Source organism: Camelina sativa, chromosome 5 (genome assembly GCF_030686135.1).
Source record: "Camelina sativa cultivar CO46 ecotype springtype chromosome 5, ASM3068613v1".
Taxonomy (NCBI): Eukaryota; Viridiplantae; Streptophyta; class Magnoliopsida; order Brassicales; family Brassicaceae; genus Camelina; species Camelina sativa.
The window spans coordinates 18,520,231-18,539,173 of NC_141884.1; the positions used below are offsets into that span (position 1 = coordinate 18,520,231).

At 39.6% G+C, this 18,943-nt stretch overlaps 1 protein-coding gene and 1 long non-coding RNA gene across 3 annotated transcripts; both read left to right on the plus strand.

Moving 5' to 3' along the window:
- Window positions 1–1,195: 1,195 nt before the first annotated feature.
- LOC147943956 (uncharacterized) lies at window positions 1,196–1,984 on the plus strand. Its single transcript, XM_087512418.1, has one exon. It carries the CDS (start codon window positions 1,196–1,198, stop codon window positions 1,982–1,984), a length of 789 nt encoding a protein of 262 aa, XP_087368544.1.
- Window positions 1,985–5,145: 3,161 nt separating this feature from the next.
- LOC147943957 (uncharacterized) lies at window positions 5,146–5,844 on the plus strand. 2 transcript variants are annotated; one of them, XR_015558484.1, is made up of 3 exons: window positions 5,146–5,276; window positions 5,402–5,514; window positions 5,673–5,844. It is a non-coding gene; the product is annotated as an uncharacterized LOC147943957 (long non-coding RNA). The 2 variants fall into 2 exon arrangements; XR_015558483.1 differs by lacking the exon at window positions 5,673–5,844 and having other exon boundaries at window positions 5,151–5,276; window positions 5,402–5,599.
- The last annotated feature ends 13,099 nt before the right edge of the window (window positions 5,845–18,943 follow it).

Consider the following 18,943-nt stretch of genomic DNA (forward strand, 5'->3'; position numbering starts at 1 on the left):
ATTACATTTCTTTTTAAAAATAGACTAAAATTTTTTTTATTATATTTCTTTGTGTCTGGAACATTAATTTCAGACAACATCCTTATAGCACACGAGATGGTGCATGCTCTTCGGACTCATGTTAAGTTCAACACTGAGTATGTTGCTATTAAGACAGATATGTCCAAGGCATATGACAGAGTAGATGAGACTTTCTCGAGCAACTCCTTCTTCGTATGAGATTCCATAGTCAGTGAGTACAATGGATAATGTTGTGTGTAAGATATGTGAGTTACTCGGTGCTAATCAATGGTAGTGCTTTTGGATTTGTTAAACCGGAGAAGGGGATCAGACAAGGGGATCCATTATCGCCCTTCTTGTTTATACTCTGCGCAGAGGCTCTGATTCATGTAATGGAACAGAGGAAGGCACAAGGGAAATTAACTGGTTTCAGATTTAATGAAGTATGCCCGAATATCCAGTATTTATTATTTGCTGATGATAGCCTGCTCATCTGTAGAGCAACAAAGGAAGAATGTGAGGAGATTCTGACTTGTTTACACCTGTATGGTAAGGCATCTGGCCAGAAGATTAATTTTGAAAAGTCTGCAATTACTTTCGGTAGCAAGACACCAGACACAGTGAAAGTATTAGTCAAACAGACCTTGGGGATCTCAGCGGAGGGTGGAGCGGGTTCTTATCTGGGCTTGCCAGAGTGTTTTAGTGGTTCAAAGCAAGCCTTCTTAGCTTTTATTGGAGATAAACTCAAGAAGAGATTACATGGATGGTATACTAAATCTTTGTCCTTAGGTGGTAAAGAGGTATTACTATGTCTATTGTCATGGTGTTGCCGGTCTATACTATGTCATGCTTTAGGTTAAGCAAACATTTATGTTGGAAGATCACAAGTGCCATGTGTGAGTTTTGGTGGAGTAAGTGTCAGGGGAAGAGAAAGATAGCTTGAGTTGCTTGGTCTAACATGTGTATGTCCAAGGCTGAGGGCGGTATGGGTTTTAAGAATTTGGGAGATTTCAACCAGGCTTTGCTTGCTAAACAGGCGTGGCGAATCCTGAATAATCCGGAGTCTTTGGTGTCTCGTTTCTATAAGAGTAGATACTTCCGGAGATCGTCAAATTTGGAGTGTGGTTTGGGGTCGAGACCGTCCTATGCATGGAGGAGCATTTTACATGGCCGAAACTTATTGAAGCAGGGATTAATGAAGACAATTGGGAATGGTCTGGACACTTATGTTTGGAAAGAGAAGTGGTTGTTTGAGAAACATCCTAGAGCTCCCTATTGGCTACAAACCTTCTTTGACATGAATTTGCGGGTTGCTGATTTGAGAGCCTCAGTTGATGGTCAGTGGGATACAGAAAAGATCCATGCTTTGTTTCCACCGGATGATGCTAAACAGATTCTAGCAATGGACATTGCGGAGACAAAGTTGGATCAGTACATATGGCCTTATACGCCATCTAGAGCTTATACGGTTAAGAGTGGCTATTGGTTGCTCAGAACATTGCCTACATTATATGAACCTCGTTCAGAGGATTGGGTAAAGACAACCGCGTTGAAAGCGAAGGTTTGGTCTGTGAAGACAGTGCCAAAAATTAAATCATTTTTTTGGAGGATTTTATATGGGGCTATTGCTGTATCTGAGAGGCTTGCCTCGAGAGGAATAATGCTGGATACAAGGTGTATGGTGTGTGGACATAATGAGGAGACTATCTGTCACATGATGTTTAGCTGTCTTGTAGCTCGTCAAGTTTATGCGGTTTCGAATGTTCCCCTGCCATCTGCTGGGTTCTCGGAGCATGATGTGGTGAAAAACTGGGAATTTTTGTTGAGTTTGATTCAGGACGAGGGACATCTGGAGGAGATTCGCAGGACAATTCCATGGCTGCTATGGGGTATATGGAAATGGCGAAATAATTTTGTCTTCCAAGGCAAGCAAATGGATATTCAAGAGCTGGTGAATATAGCTTATCAGGAATCATCACAATGAGTAGTAGCTCAAGCTATTGTTGGCTCTTGCGATAAATATTGGGAAGCAAACAAAACGATTATTGAGGTGAAGTGGAGAAGTCCAATGGTAGGGGTTGTTAAATGTAACATTGCTGCATCATGGAGAGATAACTTAACAGTGGTTGGTTGGGCGTAGATTGTCAGAGATAGTCAAAGTCAAGTATTGTATCATGCTAGGAGTGCGGTACAGGCTGCTGAAACGGGGATATTAGCGAACCTGCGGTGTTCCTTGTAGACTTTGGAGGCATTGCAGGTCTTAAATGTGACACGGGTGGAAGTGGATTGGATAATGCAGCAGCGGTTTCTGCAATTAGCAACCCGCGTGAGTGGCCGAGGTAAGCTTTCATACTGCAAGATATTCACACTGTTTTCTCGAGCTTTACCTACTGGGAATGTCACCAAGTGGCTGGATCAGCGAATCAGGTGGCAGTAGCTATTGCTAAAAGTGTCACAAGAGATGGCAGATTCCAATCATATTTTATCACTTGGAGGTCCATCTTGGTTGCATAATCAAGTGCGGTTTGATATGGGTCATTAGGATGTTTGGGTTTTGGCTCAATTCTATATGTTTCACTTGGAGAGACAGATTGACTTCAGTATCAAGTGTGGTTTGTTGTACTTTTGTTTCTTGGTTTCTCTATACTTTTATTGTTACTTAGTTTTCATCAGACGACAAAAAAATAATTAAGAAACATAATTAACAAACAAAACATTATATAATTCATCCCCACGTAGCGGGGGTAATACCTAGTTATTTATAATTGTTTGTCCACACTCCTATCCACGCCTGCACACTGCAGAGTGCAGCTGCTTTAGAAAATAAGCATTCTTGTTTTTTATTGCACTATTATTTACTTTTTATTTTATTTTTCTAGCAAGAGCAAGGAACTTAAATTTACAGAGAGTTCTTCAAAATTAATCAAATCTACCAATACGAGATATCTATTTTAAAATTTTTGAAGTATATTTTTGTATAATTTTTATGAATAGGATCAAAATTGAAATATATAAACTGATTCAATAATTCATATCCTTAATTATAATAATTTTTCTATATGATTATTCATCGATATCCTTTCTAATTTCTATCATTAACAATAAATATGATAATTAATAAAAATTTTAATATTCATCGAAATTCTGTTTATTTAATCCAAAATTATAATTTAAAACTAAAATTATTTAAAATCAAAATTACATGATATATATTAAAATTTAATAAAATTATTTATTCAATGTAATATTAGCATGTTCAAGAAAGCGCTAGACGATATCTGCGCGGTCAACCTAGACCACTTTCTTGAACACTTATATATACTTAGAATTCTTTCAAAGTCAATACTTAATTATTTAATAATTGATACTGTAAATCTTTGCAAATACAATAAAATAAAAAACAAAAAAATATCAATTATCTTACAATTGTATATAAAAATATATAAAATATTATCTCTTGGTCTACTACAGGTCAATACTCGTCTAATGTAAAAAATGAGCAAATTATCAAAAATATAATAATATTTCATTAATTTTGTTTGTGTTTTAACTTATTAATTATGACACCCAAGGGTGTTATTGTTGTGATCTGGAGGTGATATCATCAAGCCATTCTGATATAGTTGGACACACTCTTCTTCTTGAAGTAAAGCCTAAAGATGAACAACAATATCAGCAGCTGATGTCTTCTTCTGATGAAGCAATGTCATTTGATGGGTCGTCTATTCTCGATACACTCGAACGATATGATTGTTCTCGATTTTCAAGAAAGTGAAATTCGATATCTGAACTTGAAGGAGACTGTTTCTAAAGATTTGATGCACTTTCGCAAACGCCTCAGTGTTAGCTAAACGTTTCATCTATGACACTGTAATTGTCATGTAACTTCATACTATCTTTCCTTCTTCATGGAACTTGGGATTGGGGTTATTGCTTACAGTCCTCTAAGACAAGTTTTCTTCGCATCTGAACCCAAGCTTGTTGAGAACCTAGACAAGAATGACTTAGAAAGGCAAGTATATAGGCCTTGTTTGACTTGTTTGTTGTTGAGTCTTAGCTCAGCTGTGGAAACATAATCTATGTAGAGAACGAACATAGATAAGAGTAAGCTATATACCCTCGATGTTCTAAGATTTTCTATTTTCTTAAGACAATTATATTTTGCCTCTTATTAAAATTTCAGTTATCATTTTGTATATATTTTTTTACAATTAATTTAATTAAAGAAAAAAACAAAAACAATTGTACAAATGGTAATCAGACAGGTTGCGTTGTTTTGCAGACAATGTTAAAAACAAAAGAAAAAGTGACGCTATAATTTTTGATGTGAATTAAAGCGTCGATTTTCTAAATGTCGCAAAGAAATTTTACATCGTCCCATAATACGTCAATTATTAAAACGACTTCATACTATTATTAGAGTAAGTTTATTAATGATGTTAACCAAAACCTTGTTTTCAATTTGAAGTACGAGTAAAATATCGTTGGCGGACGTTACAAAAACTTTAAATGGTATTAAATTTTAACCCCAAATATTGCAAAGACAATCTTTACCAACTGTTTTCTTTGTTATAGTATTGTGTGTAGTTTTGCCAAAAACAAACGTTAGTCAAAATAACGACAAAAATCTACAAAAACATTGGTAAAGTCTACTAAAACTATTGTAAAATTTGAGCTAAGTTCTGCCCCAATAAAACAAAAAATCTCAATTTTTTTTTTTTTGTGTGAAGCAGAGGACTATTAATTAATATTTACAACCATCAGAAATTTTTGCGTATGCTGAATAGTTAAGCTAAAAGAATCAATATTAAGGTAATTTATAGAACCATCAATACTGGTCAAGTAATAATAATTAGAGAACTTTTTCAATACTGGTCAAGTAATATTTTTAAAGCATATTTAGTTAAGCCTATAATATTGGAAAACCTTAAGTCAATATGCTGAAAAATACATATTTAATTATGTATAAAATAATTAATATTACTTGACCAGTATTGAAGCATAATAAGCTAAGAAAATAATTTTTAATACATCTATAGGGAAATAAATTAAAAGATCATATTATTTTGCATCTTTGACTGGGAAAAAAACATGAAACATATTTTGCATATTATATATATAATCAGTCTAGGTGAAGAACAACTCATTAAAAAAAAGTTGAGAGAACATCACTAAAATAATAGCTATCACTATGAAAACTTTGGTGGCATTTTGTTTTACTATCATCTTCATCGTATCTTTTGTTCATTCTCTTCCTACAACTGCTGAAAGTCCAGGTAATTGGTTACTGTTATTCATACCTTCATCTGGTTACTGTTATTCATACCTTCAGTTTGTAATTATCATCATGATGCTTTCACTCTTTGTTAATGGGTATGATTATTGTTAATAATGTATATAGGTTATCGACCTAGCCGAATAGTGCGTCCATTTCTCAAATGTTTTGGGCATAACGTGTGTCCCACGGGAGGACGAGAACTCTGCAATCATATTTGTACTGCAAGACTAAGATATGTTCGTGGCTTTTGTGTTAATACACAAAAATGTTGTTGTGCTGATATTTAATACAAGAAATAACTAATACGTGTCTAAGATTAAATTATATAATCAAATGTATTGGTATCTGCTTAAAAAAATAAATCTATAATTTTCACATGTTTTTGAATATACAGGGAAGAACTAGAGCGGAGTACATAAACTTTACCAAATCAAAGTTAGATTGATTTTCAAGCCATACATTTTCTAGAAGTTAAATAAAAGCTAATATAAGTTAAGGAATAATAAAATGTAAGAAATGAAAAATAAAATCAGCCAATACATCTTCGCGTGAATAGATTTGGTAAATGTGTTACATATATTGACTCTATTATTGTGAATCTTATACTCCCTCCATTTCATAATAAATAATGTCTTCAAAATTATTTTCTTTCATATTTTTTGATGTTATCATAATAACTTTAAATGTTATGTAGAATCTATTGTTATTCAATCAAGATTTTGTTAAACTCTATTAAAGTTTGGTCTTATTAGTTTCTGATTTGTAAAAAGTCACTTAAAATTTTAATAAATTTGAGGTTATTGGATTCAGAATTTTATAAAGTGAACAAAAATTTTGTGTTATTCAATTAAAACAAAAGAATCTAGGATTGTCAATGAATTCAATTATTATGTTATTGATTTATGATTTTATACACTTTTCAGAAAACAAAGTCATAGAATGTATCATTGAAGTAGAGAAATTGTTTGGGAGACTTTACAAGATTATATAAAAACTAATCAATAAAATTATTGAAAACTCTCTAGCAGTCCTTTAAATTCTTTCACTTATTCATTTTCTATGATTTTACTGAAGTCATCAAAATTCTTTAGAAAAAAGAATCAAATAACACCCTTAAGTTAAGCTAAAAGAATTAATATTAAGGTAATATATACAACCATCAATATTGGTCAAGTAATAATATTTAGAGAACCTTTTCAATATTGGTCAAGTAATATTTACAACCATAAGATTTTAAGCATATTTAGTTAAGCATATAATATTTTGAAACCTTAACTAAATATGCTGAAAATACATATTTAATTATGTAAAATATAATTATATTACTTGATCAGTATTGAAACAGAATAAGCTAAGAAAATAATTTTCAGTTCATCTCCAGGAAAACCAATCAAAAAGATAATATTATTTTACATATTTGACCAGGAAAAAAGAACATGAATCATATTGTGTGCTATTACAATATATATATATATATATATATATATATATATATATATAATTTGTCTATGTTAAGAACAACTCATTAAAAGGAAAATTAAGAGAATAATATTTAAAAAATAATTATTACTATGAAAATTTTAGTGGCATTTTGTTTTATTATCATCTTCATAGTATCTTTTGTTCATTGTTGTAATATGAAACGATCGACCTTTTTTTTTATTTTTAATAATAAATAATAAATAATAATATATATAAATAAACTACAACTAGTGGTCCCATATCCACTAGCGACCTAACCACAATCACAATCAACATCGGAATAATAATACCAATAACAATATCCAATAATATCCAATAACATTCCAATATCATAGCATAAGTAATATCCAAATACCAAACAACAAGAAACATGAAACCGGCAACCTAGCAATGTTTCTAATGACTCGACTCTAGCAACCTAGCAATGCCAGAAAACATCCAATCGAGTCCCTAGAACATCCTCCTCTTCATTGCCTTGATTCCACGATCACACTTTGCCTTTACCTGCACACCACAAACAACAATTGAGATGCGTAAGTATTATCACAAATACTTAGTGAGGCAATCCTCCTATCTACTGGGCTATACACACAAGCAACATTGATTCCAAAGTTCCAAAACAAGCAACAAACAAACACACAAACCAGGAAATCAAACATCGTCTCGCTGGAAGGGAGGTGTCGACCGACACCAGCCTAGTGTCGATCGACACTGGCTCAATGGTGTCGACCGACACTACCCCAGAGTGTCGATCGATGCCTGACTTGTTGGTGTCGACCGACACCAAGTGGTGTCGATCGACACTCACTCTGCAACTGCGATCCGCGCGAAGTCGAGAGTCGAATCTTGCTCCCAATCTCCTCCAAATCGTCCAATACTCAAAACCCAAGCCTTAAACCTCCATAGGAACCTGTATCAACCAATCCCAGCAAGAAAAACACACAAACAAGCAACAACAAGCAAGAACAAGGGAATCAAAGGCTTAGATTAGCCATGGTCATGCACTCACCTCTTGCAAGAAGATTCTGACCAACAACCTAGCAAGCTTCCAACACGTTCCTAGCCTTGGATCTTCAATCCCACAGCAAGATCTCACCAAAAACGCCTTGAAATCTCACAAACTCTCTCAAGAACCTTAGGAACTGTTTTTCTCCTTCCTTTTTCTCTCAAACGGCGCAAGACAACCAAAAACACGACCCTAGGTCGTTTTCTTTCTTTTAAACCTCGGTCCAATGGTTTCCTTAAACCAAACCAAACCAAATTGATCAAAAATCCAATCTGGTCGAACTGGAAATAAGTGGTGTTGACGGACACCACCTTGGTGTCCATCGACACCCATCCCCAAAAACCAATTTTTAGTTCGCGGATGTTACAATTCTCCCCCACCAATCTAGATTTGTCCTCGAATCTCGAACGACCATCAGCCAAGGACTCCTGTGCAGCCGTCTCCACGGCCCGCACTCCTCCGACCGATCTACATAAGGTCACCTCTAGGCGATAGACTCACGCTCCAGGCGTCATTTGCTCTCGACTTTTGGACTTTCCTTTACCCATAGGCCTAAACCTTGAGTTTTTATTGGCTCCTCATCAGACCTAAGTCTGCATGCCATAATGTTGGCTCCTCATCGGGTCTAGACCCGCATGCCATAATATATAAGGAAAATCCAACTCGTCTCTCGGGTTGCCACCCTACAGCGCGCCCCCGGATCGTCATCCGAAGTCGATATACCAACCATATTCCCAAATCACAAAGTCTCTGAATATGGGAGTACTAGGAGAACCTAAGTCCTCCAAGAGTCGCGAGCAAACGATTCTGAACACGTCTGAGTCCTATATATCCCTATATAGGTTTCCTTCCCGTGGCTCGCGTAAAACATCTCAATGTCCTACCAACCACATATCCCCTCACTGGAATACCACATGACCACACAAGGATCATATACCTGCCACAAGGGCCGCCACTAAGGCCAAACAAATGTCCTAAAGAGGACCGCCACTAAGGCCAAACAAATGTCCTAAAGAGAACTGCCACCAAGGCCAAACAAATGCCCTAAAGAGGACCGTCACAAAGACACTCTGGCTAAAAATCCCGTCACAAAGACCATTTGTCCCGAAGGACCGTCACAAAGACCATCTGCCCCGAAGGACCGTCACAAAGACACTCTGGCTAAACAACCCGCCACAAAGGCCAAACAAATGTCCTAAAGAGGACCGCCACCAAGGCCAAACAAATGTCCTAAAGAGGACCGCCACCAAGGCCAAACAAATGTCCTAAAGAGGACCGTCACAAAGACACTCTGGCTAAAAAGCCCGTCACAGAGACCATCTGTCCCGAAGGACCGTCACAAAGACCACACAATGTCTAAAAAGACCGCCACACACTGGCACACTGACTCAAAAGTCCGCCACTAAGGCCACACACAAGCCCTTCCAAGGCTCTCCACCGCTAAAATGGGCAAATTCTAACTCCCGTAAAACTTTCCATATTTAGCACTTTCCATTTTTGGAAACTTTCCACTTTTGGAACTTCCATTTCAGGAAACTTTCCTCCAAAATCCCGCTTCACGAGAACTTTGTACCCCGAACACCACCTCATCTCGTTACTGAGTCGCACAACCAACCACCCCAAGCGACCGAGTAACAAGAAGAGATGGGCTGGAATACTCCATTCCCGCTCCAGCCACGGATTACAGATGGGACCAAGCTAAACAAGCTCAAGTCGCGGCTTGCTTCTCATACCACTTCTTGAACCTTTCCTTCATCTTTGCCTCAAGCTCCCAAGTCTGCTTCTCAACACCATCACAGTCCCACAAGACTCGCATCAAAGGAATCTTCTTCTTCCGAAGTTCCTTGATCCTCCTCTCGAGAACTCTCACTGGTCTCGCCTCTAAAGTCATGTTAGGCTGAAGATCCTCAGGAATCTAAGCCAACACCTGCTCACCCTCACGGAGACACTTCCGCAACATAGACACATGGAAAACCTTATGGAATGCACGCATAACCTCGGGTAACTCCAGTCTATATGCCACAGGTCCAACCCGCTCGATCACTCTGAATGGACCCATATACCTGGGACTCAACTTAGTCTCTGACAATGACCTGTTCGGACCCCGCAACATGGCCATCTTGAGGTACACTCTGTCTCCCACCTGAAACTCAAGATCTCTCCTCCTCCTATCAGCATAACTCCTCTGCCTATCCTGAGCCTCCTTCATGTCCAGCTTTAGAACCCGAATCTTCTCTGAGGTCTCCTGAACAAAACTAGCACCAAACATGCTCCTCTCCCCCACCTGAGTCCATCATAATGGTGTACGACATGGTCTCCCATACAGAGCCTCATAAGGAGCCATCTTAATACTCGCCTGATGGTTGTTGTTGTAAGCAAACTCTACCAGGTTCAGGTGATCTGCCCAATGGCCACCCCAATCCAACACACACATCCTCAGCAAATCCTCCAGCGTCTGGATCGTCCTCTCAGACTGTCCATCTGTCTGGGGATGATAAGCTGTACTCATATGCACCTTAGTGCCCATCTCTGCCTGAAATGCCATCCAGAACACCGAAGTGAACTTAGAATCTCTATCCGACACAATGCTCACTGGCACCCCATGCAATCTGACTATCTCTCTCACATACTTCTTAGCCAAGACCGCTGCTCCATCAGTCTTCTTAATGGCCAGAAAATGTGCTGACTTAGTCAACCGGTCCACAATGACGCAAATTGCATCAAAGGTCCGTGACACTGGCAATCCTACCACAAAGTCCATAGTGATCATATCCCACTTCCACTCAGGAATGGGTAAACTCTTCAGTAACCCGCCAGGAACCTGATGCTCAGCCTTCACTAGCTGACACACATCACACCTCGAAACCCAACCTGCTACATCCTTCTTCATCCCGACCCAATGATAATACCTCTTGAGGTCACGATACATCTTAGTCGCTCCTGGATGAATAGACAACTTGCTTGCATGAGCCTCTCTCAGAATCTCCTGCCTCATCTCCTCATCCTTGGGCACACACACACGACCGTGCACCAAGATAGTACCATTATCTGAGACCTGATACTCTGAATCCACATCCTTAGAGGCATTCACAACCCCCAAATCCTTCTCCTGAGCCAACCGCACTCTACTCAGAAGATCTGCTCTATCTACTGCTTCCAAACCCAACGGTTCCTATGAAACAGCACATAAGCTCAAAGCACCGATCTCCCCTACCAGAGACTCCATCTCATGCTCTTAAGCCGAAGCTACCCTCTTCCGACTCAGAGCATCTGCAACCGTGTTAGCCTTACCAGGATGATAGGCTATCTCCAAACCATAATCCGCCACAAGCTCCATCCACCGCCTCTGTCTCAAATTCAACTCAGGCTGAGTGAATATATACTTCAGGCTCTTATGATCTGTGATCACCTGTACCTTTGCACCATAAAGATAAGATCTCCAAATCTTCAGGGCAAAAACTACAGCACCCATCTCCAAATCATGAGTAGGATAGTTGCCTTCATGCACCCGCAACTACCGCGAAGCATAGGCAATCACCTTCCCATGCTGCATCAGAACACACCCCAAACCAACTCTAGATGCATCTGTATAAACCACATAGGGTTCTCCCTGCTCAGGCAAAGCCAACACTGGCGCAGTAGTCAACATCTCCTTCAGGCTTGCAAAGCCTTCCTCACACTCTTCTGACCAGACAAAAGGAACATCCTTCCCTGTCAACTTAGTCATAGGACGTGCTCTGCTTGCAAACCCCTACACAAATCTCCTATAGTAACCTGTCAATCCAAGAAAACTCCTGATCTCTGTGGCATTCTGCGGTCTAGGCCAATCCCTGATAGCCTGAATCTTCTCTGGATCTACAGAAACCCCCTCTGCAGAAACAATGTGACCCAGAAAGCCCATCTCACGCTGCCAAAAACTACACTTGCTCAACTTGGCAAACAACTTCTGCTCCCGCAGCTTCTCCATAACTGCCCTCAAATGCACTGCATGCTCCTCAGGACTCTTAGAATAAACTTGGATATCGTCGATGAAAATGATGACAAATACATCCAGAAACTCCTGAAACACACTGTTCATCAATCTCATAAACGCTGCTGGCGCGTTAGTCAATCCAAAAGGCATCACCACAAACTCATAGTGCCCATACCTCGTCCTGAAAGCAGTCTTCCTCACATCTGCCTCATCTATCGGTATCTGATTATAACCCGATGCCAGATCTATCTTGGAGAACCAAGTAGCACCCCTCAACTGATCCAACAACTCATCGATCCTAGGAAGGGGGTACTTGTTCTTTACAGTGACCCGGTTCAAACCCCGATAATCAATGCACAACCTGAAACTCCCATCCTTCTTCTTCACAAACAACACCGGCGCTCCCCACGGTGATACACTAGGATGGATGAATCCCTTACTCAATAAATCCTCTAGCTGCTTCTTTAGCTCTGCCATCTCTGCTGGAGCCATCCTGTAAGGAGCCTTGGATAACGGCATCGTCCCTAGTTCCAGTTCTATGGTAAAAGGATCCGACCGAGATGGTGGTAATCCCTGCAAAGACTGAAACACATCCTCAAACTCCTCCACTACCGGGATACCGCTCACCGTAGACTTCCCCACTGACTCTGGCATAGATATAGTAACCAAATAAGCCTCACGGCCCTTCTCGATCATCTTCCCAGCCTGAATGGCTGAGATCATGAGACTCCCTGAAGTCGGTCTAATACCCTGAAAAATTAACTTCCCTACTGAACGCTCAAACTCCACTCTACCCCGATAGCAATCCAAATGCACCCTATGCCGATGAAACCAATCCATCCCGAGAATAACATCATATAGCTCCACTGGACTGATAAGCAAATCCATTGGCCACAACTCTCATGTGATCTGAATATCAATTCCTCTAGCCCGTCCAATCACTCTCAGGAACTCACCTCCCGCAACCCTGACAACTCCTGCACGCTCTCCAGGATCCTCGCTGATCCCCGCACACTCTGCACACTCCGGATTAATGAAGCTATGAGAAGCTCCAGAATCAAACATAATATGGGACTTAAACCCGCCCACCAACAAGGTCCCTACACAAACCTCATGTGTTGAGAACCTAACACTCTATCACAGGAAAACATAAAATCTGACCCTACTAAAATTCACAAAGATTAAGTACCAGAAATTATACCTGTGATCGCCCCGGCACTGATTCCACCAGTCTCTACTGTCGTGTAAGCACGTGACGTCTGCTCAATCCGTGCCACCTGCTGACCTCCAGGCTGCACCTGCTGCAACGCTGCCACTGCTGCCGGCTGCAACTTGGGACAAAAAGGCCTGATGTGCCCTGTCTCCCTACAATGATAACATACCCGAGGTCCTGTCGTCAGAACACTCCTCTTGGGACAACTAGCAACCCTGTGATCCTTACTCCCACAACCGAAGCAACCCGCACCACTCGGCTTCTGCGTAGCCTCCCACTTCCTCTTGGTTCCCTGAGCATGCCTACCGCCCCTGCTAGAACCACCCTGCTGCTGAGCCTTACTAGGCTGAACTGCTGGAGCTACCGCCACTGACTGTGCCCGGATATCCTCCTCAATCTCTGCTGCAGTCTTAACCAGCTCTGCACACGTAGCATAACTCAACCCTCTACAGTGAACTCTCAACTCATCACGTAGAACCCTCAAAAACCTCCTGATCTGAGCCTCCTCAGACTCCAAAGCCTGACCCCCATAACAAAGAAGTCGAATGAACTCCAAGTCCAGCTCCCGCACTGACCGTGTCCCCTGAGACAACTGAAGGAACTGCACCTCCAACCGATCCAATGCCTCTCTACGAAAATACTTGCGGTTGAACTCCAAGACGAAGTCAGCCCAAGTCATCTCCCGCTGCACTCTCCTAGCAGCCACTGATCTCCACCACAACTCAGCATCACCACTCAAATAGTAGACCCCTATGTCCACCCAAAACTCCTCAGGACATCTCAGAATATGGAAGTTACGTTCCACACTCGTCCTCCACGCATCCGCAACAGTAGGATCCATACCACCCGAAAACCTCTCAGTGAACAGACCCTTCATCTCCTTGAGCATAGACAAATAACGTCCATGAACTCCCACATCTGCAGCCACTGGCTGCCGCTCCTCCGCCACCACTGGTGGCACTACCGCTGGTGGTAACCGCTCCAACACTTGTGCTAGCAGAGCCGCAAAGTCAGTACCAGGGACTCCTCCCGCTGGAACTCCCACACCTGGAGCCCTAGCATCACCGGCCACTGGAGCATCAACACCGCCCCCTCCTGCCACACTCACGGAATCCCCCGGAACACCCTGCGACTCGCCAACACCCTCAGCTGTCACACTCTGGTCCTCGGTCTCACTAACCACTGGGACTCTGCCCCTACCACGACCACGTCCGCGTCCACGACCTCGACCAGCCACAACATCCTCTCTAACCATCTGCACTACCATGAACAGAAAGCTAAGCAAACAATTTCTATATCACACAGAAACATAAACTCACCGTGGAATCACACACTCGGCTTGAAGAGGATGTTCTAGGACTCCATGCCACACACAATTGACTAACTCACATAATCAATCAAGACATGCAATCCCAAACATCTATAACAGAAACCTAGTGAACCCAAACCTAGAACCGTAAGGGCTCTGATACCAAAATAAAACGACCGACCCTTTTTTTTTTTTAATAATAAATAATAAATAATAATATATATAAATAAACTACAACTAGTGGTCCCATACCCACTAGCCACCTAACCACAATCACAATCAACAGCGGAATAACAATACCAATAACAATATCCAATAATATCCAATAACATTCCAATATCATAGCATAAGCAATATCTAAATACCAAACAACAAGAAACATGAAACCGACAACCTAGCAATGTTTCTAATGACTCGACTCTAGCAACCTAGCAATGCCAGAAAACATCCAATCGAGTCCCTAGAACATCCTCCTCTTCATTGCCTTAATTCCATGATCACACTTTGCCTTTACCTGCACACCACAAACAACAATTGAGATGCGTAAGTATTATCACAAATACTTAGTGAGGCAATCCTCCCATCTACTGGGCTATACACACAAGCAACATTGATTCCAAAGTTCTAAAACAAGTAACAAACAAACACACAAACCAGGAAATCAAACATCGTCTCGCTGGAAGGGAGGTGTCGACCGACACCAGCCTAGTGTCGATCAACACTGGCTCAATGGTGTCGACCGACACTACCCCAGAGTGTCGATCGATGCCTGACTTGTTGGTGTCGACCGACACCAAGTGGTGTCGATCGACACTCACTCTGCAACTGCGATCCGCGCGAAGTCGAGAGTCGAATCTTGCTCCCAATCTCCTCCAAATCGTCCAATACTCAAAACCCAAGCCTTAAACCTCCGTAGGAACCTGTATCAACCAATCCCAGCAAGAAAAACACACAAACAAGCAACAACAAGCAAGAACAAGGTAATCAAAGGCTTAGATTAGCCATGGTCATGCACTCACCTCTTGCAAGAAGATTCTGACCAACAAGAACAAATTCCCTCACTCCTAGCAAGCTTCCAACACGTTCCTAGCCTTGGATCTTCAATCCCACAGCAAGATCTCACCAAAAACGCCTTGAAATCTCACAAACTCTCTCAAGAACCTTAGGAAATGTTTTTCTCCTTCCTTTTTCTCTCAAATGGCGCAAGACAACCAAAAACACGACCCTAGTTCATTTTCTTTCTTTTAAACCTTGGCCAATGGTTTCCTTAAACCAAACCGAACCAAATCGATCAAAAATCCAATCTGGTCGAACCGGAAATAAGTGGTGTCAACGGACACCACCTTGGTGTCCATCGACACCCATCCCCAAAAACCAATTTTTGGTTCGCGGATGTTACATAATACCTAGGTTTCAGGGATTTGTGGAGAGGTTTAAAAGAATTGATTTTTGGTTTTTTTGTATTACAAAAGTGCAATTATCTTTTCGGTCAAAGGTCCTAAGAGAACTACACTGTTAAGCGTATTTATGCTGGAGTAGTTTTAGGATGGGTGACCTTCCGAGATATGATTGTATTTAGACGCTCAGAATTTTGAGAAGTTTGACGAAAGCATAACAAGATCTTAGAGACCATCTCCAACCATAGTTTCCTAACATGAATTTTTTATTATTGGTATCATGTTAAGAACAGAGATTTTAGGGAAAAGCTTATCTTATTCCATTGACATAATATAGTATATACAGGGATACATCTTGGTGTACAAGTAATAGGTTAATGTTAATGGGCTTCTAATGGGCATCCATTACATTATTCATAACACTCCCCCTTGGATGACCATTATAAAAATATAGTTCCAAATCCACATATGTGAGATGCTGCCTCATTCAAAACCTTACCAGGAAAACCCAGTGGGAAAAACCATGGTTAAGGGAAAAAGAGTGCAGCGTGCTTTTACTCCCCCTGTTGAGTACATCACTTCTTCGAGACGATCGAACCAGTATGATGAAGTAGCTTTTTGAATATAGTGGTTCGAAACGCCTTGGTAAATGGTTCGCCAAATCTTCACTTGAACAAATTTGTAGGACATGTATATCACCGTACATCACCATTCTTCTGCAGGCTGTTGGTATCTTAGATGACTCATCTTGATCATTATCTACATCTCTCACGATCTCATCAATGTATGTCAAAGAATTTGAAGATGATAGTCTTTCACCATTGGAATGATAATATTCCTCTTCAGGTGTTTATCTTTCGCGTGTTCTTTTGTTGTCTCGTTAAAAACCTTTCATGGAAAAACCCAATGGGATAAAAACCATGATAAGGGGAAAAGAGTACAACCACACACATGATCATATTTCTCCCCCTGAAAGCATCATCTTCAGGTTATGCATTATGATCATATATATCAGCTTTTCTAAATTGTAATAAACAGAGCTTTAGTTTACAAACTCATATGATCATCATCTATTCTCTCGGATCATTGAACTTCAAGTCATTTGCACCCTTTTCATATAGAAGATCTATTTGAACTTTAAGCCCAAATCTTCTTTTACATACAATCTTCCAAACAATCATCTTATACATAGGAGTTATTTATAATCTCCTTGTAAAACTTTCTCTTTCAACTCTTCTTCTTAGTATGGTACTACAAGACCATTTTTCTATGTAAGATGTAAGCATCTTATAAAATCCAACAGATGTAAATCCATAACCTCAAGAAATTTCATGAAAAATCTGATCTTATAAAATCCGATTTCTCCATCTTTCAGGAGTAATATTTCATCAGTGATTGTTTCTACCGGAGATCAGACAATATTTTCATCATCAACATATTTTGCACTTGTTCTTGTACCTTTCTTTTAACAAGAACCACTTGTAAGTGCTGAAGAGACAAGAGACATATAATTTTTCTTTTAACGAGGTTCAGCAAATGCATACGTCCTCAAAATTTGTTGAAGATACTTCTTGAACACAATTAAAATTAGTGTCCAATCTCGGATTGTAAGTGCTGAAGATACAAGAGACATATAATTTTTCTTTTAACGAGGTTCAGCAAATACATACGTCCTCAAAATTTGTTGAAGATACTTCTTGAACACAATTAAAATTAGTGTTTAATCTCGGATTTACACAACCTAAGATCTTCTCTTAGCTTGTTCCCAATTTATTTTCACCCTACAATGAGATCCCTAAGATCAACAACAATGATCTATATACATGATTCTCTCATAGAGATAATCTCTCACCATATTTCTCCCCAAAGGTGTCAAAGGGCATCAAAACGTTTTCTCACTTTTACAATGTTCTCAAGAACTATAAAATATTGTCTTTAGCAATATAATCACTATAAGGGATAGACTAAATCAAGTCTTGCTTTTATTGTCAAACTCATAAGGGATTTAAAATAGTTGCTTCCACCAAAAGAGAATACATCTCTCATAATTATTTTCTGAGAATCACTGTACTACTACACGTACTTTATTTCTCATAAATATCCACTTATGTCGCACTCATTTTACACTTTCAAGTGTAAGGACTACATGTCCAAATATTAACTCTTTAAGAGACTTGAACTATATAATAGTTACTTCTTTCAATGATTAACCAATCATTCTTTGTGTACACTTTTCAATAAAACATTTTCTATTAACCGCGGTTTATGATCCTCGATTTTATTCATAACACCATCAACTGCAACACTGCATGCAAACATATTTACAACGTCGATTTGCTTTTTGGTTCCTTTTTATTCTAGACATGACTCAACTTGTTGAGATTTCATTTTATTATCATTCTCAGGTACCTGAATCTCTTTCTTACTCATGTCTAAGTCTCTAGATCTCTTCTTGAGATTTTTCATAACTCTCTGCTTCCTCGGTGCCATATTAATTTATGCTCCTTTTCTTTTCCGAGGATGCTTATATTTGGAACCATAAGTCTATCACACTTCCATGAGATCTTTAGACTTACTATCAGTTGATCTTATCCTTCTAGGACATTAATTGGAGCACAGCTGGTATATGTGACTTTTTCATTTTCAAGGTCAGAAAATTGGCTATGGTATGCTTTTAGCATCTTTGCAAACTTTGCCAATAAATTATCTTTTTAATTTCTAGCGCACATTTCCTAGTACGAGGATCAAGATAATTTCTTACAATATAACTCTTTACCAACTATTTATTTTCTCCCCCTCATGTTGGAAAAACTGACTCACTGAAAAAACAATCTCTGTATCTCGAGATATTCAATCATCAAGAGAGATCTATATCTAACATATTTCCAACATTCTTTCAAATCCCATCTTAATCACTTGGTGGAGCAACTCTACATGTATAACACATTTAGATGGAATATATCTAGTTTCTGACCCAAACCAATTGTAATGGGGAGTACTCATGATAATTCATTGACCCGATGCGAATTTATTGACATGTAGAGTCATTTTTGTCAATCACATAGCCTGGTTTCACCACCATTGTCAATTAACTAAATACTCTTGCAAACTCGAATATATGGTGGATGATCAGTTCACAATATCTCTTTGTATACGTACCAGAAAATTGACACTATCCAAATTCATGGGATCGATGAAAGCCATATAATCGGCTTGCTTTGTAAAGCAGCACACATAATAAATCATTAGAAAAACTCTTTAGGTTCTCTATTGAATCTTTTCAGA